Below are 7835 nucleotides of genomic sequence, written 5' to 3'. Positions count from 1 at the left end.
TTACCATTAAAACAGTTTTCTTGGTGGCAATCACTTCAGCCAAAAGGGTCTTTGAGATCAGTTCCCTTGGTCACAAAGAACCATCCCTTACATTCTTCCCGGATTGAGTAGTCCTCATTCCGATGCTCAATTCCAATCCGAAAGTGACATCACTTTTTCATGAAAACCAAGAGATTGTTCTTCCTACCTTTCGGTCCTCTGATGATTCTGAACCTCATCCCCTGGATGTGGGTAAAACTTTAAGGGACTACCTTCAGGCAACAGCTCATTTCAGGCAATCAGACAACCTTTTCATCCTCTTTTCAGGCAGGAACAGAGGGAAGCGGGCCTCGTCGAGGTCTATCACAGCCTGGATTGTGGCAGCTATACAACAGGCCTACAGTGCAGAGGGTTTGGCTCCTCCAGAAGCGGTGACAGCCCACTCAACGAGAAGCATCTCGATGTCCTGGGCGGCTTCACATCACGTGGCTCCAGAAGTAGTCTGTAGAGCAGCTTCCTGGTCTTCTGTCAATACCTTTATGACCCATTACTGTGTGGAGCCAGCCTCCTTGTCTTCAGTTAATTTTGGCCTGACTGTCTTGTCTGCTAATAATTTGAATTAAAATTTCCTTTGTTTAAAACATTCCCATCCGTGTGGCTTGGGCTAGTTATTTCCCACATGTAGGCTGCCATTGAGACTGTCAGGAAAACTGAAAATTCCTATCAGATACTTACCGTAATTTTCCTCTCCTGATGGTCTCCATGGCCGCCGTAGTTCCCACCCTCTGGTCTTGGATTCGGCTAAGATATGGAACACTGGCTGTACCTACAAACTGAAATTTATGGGAGGGGGGCCCTTTACCATTGGAGAGGTGGCGAGGTTAACGCACATGTAGGCTGCCATGGAGACCATCAGGAAAGGAAAATTATGGTAAGTATCTGATAGGAATTTTCAATTTTTATTTTTTTCAGAATTTTCGCTCTTTTTTTGTTTATAGCGCAAAAAAATAAAAATCGCACAGGTGATCAAATACCACCAAAAGAAAGCGCTGTTTGTGGGGAAAAAAATGACATAAATTATTTGGGTACAGCGTTGCACGACCACCCAATTGTCCGTAAAAGTAACAGTGCCGATTCGCAAAATATGGCCTGGTCATTAAGGGGGTGAATCCTTACGGTCCGGAAGTGGTTAAAGAAGTGCATGCACTACTTTAATTGTGATGCAGCTTGGCTTCAGCCGATTCAAAGGAATGGGCTGAAAACTCACTGAGCTTAAATCACGCAGAAATCACACAGGAATGTGTTTTGGTTCCTGTGCAATTCCTTTTGTGAACCAGCCTTGACTTTTAGTGCAAGTAAACCAAAGTATATGGATTTCTCCATTTACCCAATTATGACGTTTCTGCATATGTACATTCCGTCTCATCTAACTAAAACTAAAACCTAAAAAAATGGTGGCTCATAATAACAGCTTTCTGACTGGCCAGAGTAAAAGTACTGTGGCACGGTGGCATGGGCAGGCTTAGCAATGTACAGTGTGTAACAAAAGTAAGTACACCCCTCACATTGTAAATATTTTATTCTATCCTTTCATGTGACAACACTGAAGAAATGACACTTTGCTACAATGTAAAGTAGTGAGTGTACAGCTTGTATAACAGTGTAAATTTGCTGTCCCTTCAAATTAACTCAACACACAGCCATTAATGTCTAAACCGCTGGCAAGAAAAGTGAGTACACCCCTAAGTGACAATGTCCAAATTGGGCCCAAAGTGTCAATATTTTGTGTGGCCACCATTATTTTCCAGCACTGCCTTAACCCTCTTGGGCATGGAGTTCACCAGAGCTTCACAGGTTAAAGGGCATTATTCTGCACACTGTCAGCAACAGTTGGGCATAGTCCCTACCACTGACACCAATGATGGGACACTATTCCTCCCAATGATACCAACAATGGGGCACTATTCCCCCCAATGATACCAACAATGGGGCACTATTCCTCTTACTGACACCAATGATGGGGTGCTATTACTCCCACTGACACCATTGATAGAGCATTATTCCTCCCAGTGATACCAACAATAGGGCACCATTCCTCCCACTGACGCCAATGATGGGGCACTATTCCTCCCACTGATATCAACAATGGGGCACTAATACTCCCCCTAATACCAATCATGGGGCATTGTTTAATCCCACTGACGCCAGGACATTTACTACTCCCTCTGGCCACTCCCTCTAAAGTTTGAAGGACAGTAAACTGTCCCTGTTGTTTAGAAAGTTTGAAGACCCCTGGTTTAGTCCATCTAAATAATCTAATCTAAAGACTAATTTAACCACTTTAGCCCCAGCCGCCGCAGATGTACTGCGGCAGGCTGAAGCTCCCAGGCAAAAGCCCGTACATGTACGGCGCTCGCCTGGGAGGAGCTAGGGGGCGATCGCGTGCAGCCGGAGATGCGAAGCGGGGTGGCAGGTGGCTCCGTTGGCCGCCGGCCACTTGCGATCTCCCGCCGCTGACAGAGAAGGACGGACGGCTGATGTAAACACAGCATTCCGTACTTCTCCCTGAAGTGATCACATATGTCATGTGATCCTGCTATATAGGATCACATGTCTCTGTGATCACTTCACAAGCCACGCCCCACCACAGGTAGAATCACGCCCCTAGGATCACATTTAACCCCTTGATCACCAGTACTGTTAACCCCTTCCCTGCCAGTGTCATTATTACAGCAACAGTGAATATGTATAGCACTGATTACTGTAGTAATGTCACTGGTACCCCCAAAAGTGTCAAAAATGCCAGTCAGGGGTCCAATCTGTCCACCGCAATGTCGCAGTCCCGCTAAAAATTGCAGATCGCCGCCATTACTAGTTAACCGGTTGCCCCGGCCAGGCAAAGTGACGTATATATACGTCACTAGCCTGGGAGCCAATAGCGGGCGATCGTGCGCCCCCGAAGGCGCGCTCCCGCCCCGGCTCGTTCACTAACCAGTCCGCATGTGTGACCGGTGGGCACGATGTCCGCCGGTCACTCGCGATCATCCGCCGTGAAGGGAGAAAGGCAGGCGGCTGATGTAAACAAGCCGCCTGTCATTCTCCCTGGTGTAAGAATAGTGATCATACGGTTCTACTATGTAGGACCGTTGATCACTGTTCCTACACCTCAAGCCACAGCCAATCACAGTTAGAATCACGCCCCTAGGGACACACATAACCCCTCCCTCTCAAAAAAAATTAACCCCTTCACTGCAAGTGTAATTTTACAGTAACAGTACATATATATATAGCACTGATTACTGTAGAAATGTCACTGGTAACCCCAAAAGTGTCAAAAATGTCAGTCAAGGGTCCGATCTGTAAAAAAAAAAAAAAATCGCAGATCGCCGCCATTACGCGTTAAAAAAAAAAAAAGACAAAAATCTTTCCCTTAGTTAGTAAACGCAATAACTTTTGTGCAAACCAATCAAAATACGCTTTTTGCAATTTTTTTTACCAAACATATGGTAAAAAAAAAAATTGGCCCAAAATGTTAAAAAATTTTGATTTTTACTCTTTTTTTGGGGGAATTTCATATAAAAAAATGTGAAAAATATTGTTATTTTTGCAAAATTGACGCTCTTTTTTTGTTTATAGCGCAAAAAGTAAAAATCGCACAGGGGATCAAATACCACCAAAAGAAAGCTCTGTTTGTGGGGAAAAAAGGACGTAAATTTTGTTTGGGTACAGCGTCGCATGACCGCACAATTGTCAGTTAAAGTTACACAGCGCCGAATCGCAAAAAGTGGCCTAGACATAAATCTTTCCCGTAGTTCGTAAACTCAATAACTTTAGTGCAAACCAATCAAAATACGCTTATTACTATTTTTTTTTTACCAAAAATATGTAGCAGAAAACCAATTGGCCTAAAATGTTAAAAAATTTTGATTTTTAAAATTTTTTTTTTGAGAATTTCATATAAAATAATGTGAAAAATATTGTTATTTTTTCAAAATTGTTGCTCTTTTTTTTTGTTTATAGCGCAAAAAATAAAAATCGCACAGGTGATCAAATACTATTAAAAGAAATTTCTATTTGTGGGAAAAAAAGAATGTCAAATTCGTTTGGGTACAGCGTCGCACAACCGTGCAATTGTCCGTTAAATTCACGCATGGCCGAATCGCAAAATAGGGCCCGGTCATTGAGCAGCCAAATCCTCCGGTCTGAAAGTGGTTAAATCAGCAGGGTGCTGAATAGCAAAAAATGCTCTGGTCATGAAGGGGGATAAACCTTTCTGGGGTTAAGTGTTAAATTATTCCCAGATATGAAATATCTTAGGCAGGACATGCAGCTGGAGAGAGATATCTAGGATGGTTCCCCCACAAGAGGAAGTCTGTTACTACTGAGTAAAACATCCTCTGGTATCTCCTCCTCAATATGATAAGGAGAGTACTTGTCTGTTTGGGAATACTATATAAATAATTACCTGCCTATCCATCACATATACCCTAGTAGAAGGATGCTACATATCCTCTCTCCATGGCAGTATATGAATAATTAATATAAAAGTGCATTGGGGTCTATACGACATAATGAGACAGTACGCATACCATATGGGAATGTATAGGTACCCCCACTCTATATGCACGTATATGCTCCATAAAATTATTATCACTGCAATATGGATGCATGGTCTACCCCTGCCATGTAACTGGGATCCTTGAATTCCTGTTTGCCCTGTGAGTCTGCACCTTTTTTTGGGGAACACTAGCTGGTTCTCTGGTCTCTTAACCTCCCTGGCGGTATGATTCTTTTGGATTTTAGGTGCTGAAAGCGGTACCATAATTATGAATGTAATTCTTGTGAATGAGCAGCCCAAACCGACTGTATACATTTATTTTATATATATATATATATATATATATATATATATATATATATATATATATTTATATATATATATATATAATTAATGTATACAGTTGGTTTGGGCTGCTCATTCACAAGAATTAAACATATATATATGTACTATATATATATATATATATATATATATATATATACACATATACATATACATGTATATGTATATATATAAATATGCATATGTATATATAAATATATATATATATATATATATTACACACACACACACACACATATATATATATATATATATATATATATATATATATATATATATATATATATATGTATATATATATTTATATATATATATATATATATATATAATTAATGTATACAGTTGGTTTGGGCTGCTCATTCACAAGAATTAAACATATATATATGTACTGTATATATATATATATATATATATATATATATATATATATACATACACATATACATATACATGTATATGTATATATATAAATATGCATATGTATATATAAATATATATATATATATATATTACACACACACACACACACATATATATATATATATACATAAAAAGTACAGTGAAACTGCAGGAAAGGGCACTGGGGGGCAAACTAATATGATTTTTTTTATTTTGAATAGTATCAGTGTGTTCGGTGTGTTTTTACATTTGAATTTGCCGCCGGTTCCACCCCCCTGCGAATGTCACGTCGCAGGAGATGGAAGACGGGGCACGGAGACGATGGGGAGGAAGAACCGCCGCTAGACACCGCCGGGCACATCGCTGGATCCCGGTGACAAGGTAAGTAACCCTGCGATGCTTCTGGCGGTACCCCGAGTGTGGCTCGGGGGTTACCGCTTTTGGCTCTGAAATTTAACCCAGAGCCACGCTCGGGAATACCTCTAAGAAGGTTAAGCCCTGAAGAAGCGAAGTCAAGCGAAACGCGTTGGCTACACATCTTTTTTTGATTGAGACCCCACCATCCGGTTACCCACTTTGTGTTCTCAATTTTATTACATTATATATATTTGTTACATGTATGTGTGTCTTCAGAGCATGTTCATACATGCTTTTTATGTGAATAGAAATCATTAATAAACATGTATTTTAACTCCATTACCGTGTTGCATTATATATTTTGACCATCTCATTTGGGCCCTTAAAACCCCACTTTTTTCTGTCTATAGTTTTGCATATTGTTCTGCAGTTTCTTCTGGTGACAGTTCATGACCTTACTGTGACTTTCACCAGAGCTCTGCGGACAGCGCCTTTCAGTTCGCTGTTTCTCAGACTGTATATAACGGGATTCAGAAAGGGGGTAAGAAATGTATAAAGTACAGACACTAGTCGGCCAACAAGAAAATTGTCAGTTTTGGGTTGAATGTAGTTGAAGAAGGTAGTCACATAAAACATGAAGACCACCGTGAGGTGAGAACTGCAGGTGGAGAAGACTTTCCGTCTGCCATCCTTTATTTTAATTCTCAGGACGGTTTTGACAATGTAGACATAGGAAAGGAAAGTGATGGAAAAGGCAACGAGAGCAAATGGCACTCCAACAAGAAAAATCAGTAAGTAGTTGAGGTAAGTTTCGGAATGTGACAGTTGAATCAGCTGAAACAATTCACAGAACAATCCCGGGATGGTGACGGAATCAGGGAAGGACAGTCTTAGCGTACTCAGTGTGTGCATCAAGGAGTAGGCACAGCTGAAAATCCAAATGCTGGTCACCAACTGAGCACACAGTTTAAGGCTTATTTTGGTTGTGTAATGCAGAGGAAGACAGACAGCAACATATCGGTCATAGGACATTATGGCCAGAAGAAAGAACTCAGTGTAGGCGAACCAGGAGAAGAAGAAGACCTGGGCTACGCACATGGAGTATGAAATCAGTGTGTTTCCACTAGAATTGCCAAAAGACAGATGAGATACAGAACAAGAAGGCATGAATGTGTCCAAAACTGAGAGGTTTCCCAGGAAAAAGTACATGGGGGTCTGCAGGTGGGAGTCGGTATTCACCAAGAAAATGATGAGAAGGTTCCCAGTCACTGTGGCCGCGTAGACCAGATGGAAGAACAGAGATAGCGGGATCCGAGAAGCCGTGAGGTCTGACAGGCCAAGCAAAAAAAATTCAGGCTGAAAAGTTTGATTTTTACTCATAACCAAAGTATTCTCGCAAGTTCCAGGGTTACGAATCTTGAGGAGTATTTCAATAGACAGAGAAGGCTCACCTTAATCTACTTATATTAATAACACAAGTCTGGTTTTTTCACCTCAATGTTTTCAGTGCCAATTACTTGACAAGTTTCATTTGGAATTAGAATTACTGCATTGCATTTGTTTTGGCACAAGTTCAAAAATGTTCCACTAGGATGTCCGTTACAGGAACTTCATTCTAAAAAAACCTGGAAAAAAAATAAAATAAAAATTGAAGGGTGCAATGTTACATATATTATCTGTTAAAGTGATACAGCCGTGTTGGTAGACCAATTCACCAACATTAGGAAAAATGTTATCAGTAGCTTACTTGGCCAAGTGCTATTGTGTGACTTAATGCTGAAAAAGAACATCCACCTTAAAGCGGAGTTCCGGGCACAAAAACTATATTTTTTTTTTGTGCCCGTCCGCTAGTTCAGCATAACCTGAAAAGGAATTGGATAGTTAGATTTTTTTTTTTAAAAACTCACCTTGTATTTGACGATCATAAATACTCACCTCAGGGTACTTCCTCCCTCGGAGCCGCGGCTCACCCCGTCACTTCCTGCGCTGCGATGATTCCTGGGAGCTGAACGTCATAGCTCCCAGGAATCAATGCGACGGCACCGGCCCCGCTCGTCACTTCCGGGCGACGCCGCATTCCCCTGCCCAGAAGCTGTTTAGGAATGCGGCGCCGCGCCGGAAGTGACGATAGGGGCCGGTGCGGCGCATTCTGGGAGAAGAAGACGCGGAAGAAGACACAGAAGAGGACCGCGCCGGC

The 7835-nt window shown here is 41.4% G+C and overlaps 1 protein-coding gene across 1 annotated transcript; it reads right to left on the bottom strand.

The window, feature by feature from the left end:
* Positions 1-6085: 6085 nt before the first annotated feature.
* On the bottom strand, positions 6086-7018 carry LOC309558388 (olfactory receptor 1496-like; the record flags this gene model as incomplete). The annotated part of the gene is made up of 1 exon (XM_082261463.1): positions 6086-7018. The coding sequence occupies one exon, from the start codon at positions 7016-7018 to the stop codon at positions 6086-6088; it is 933 nt and encodes a 310-aa protein (XP_082117589.1).
* Between the last annotated feature and the right edge of the window lie 817 nt (positions 7019-7835).

This window comes from Pelophylax lessonae (genome assembly GCF_965119305.1).
Source record: "Pelophylax lessonae genome assembly, chromosome: 6".
Taxonomy (NCBI): Eukaryota; Metazoa; Chordata; class Amphibia; order Anura; family Ranidae; genus Pelophylax; species Pelophylax lessonae.
This window is presented reverse-complemented; position numbering and strand designations above follow the sequence as displayed.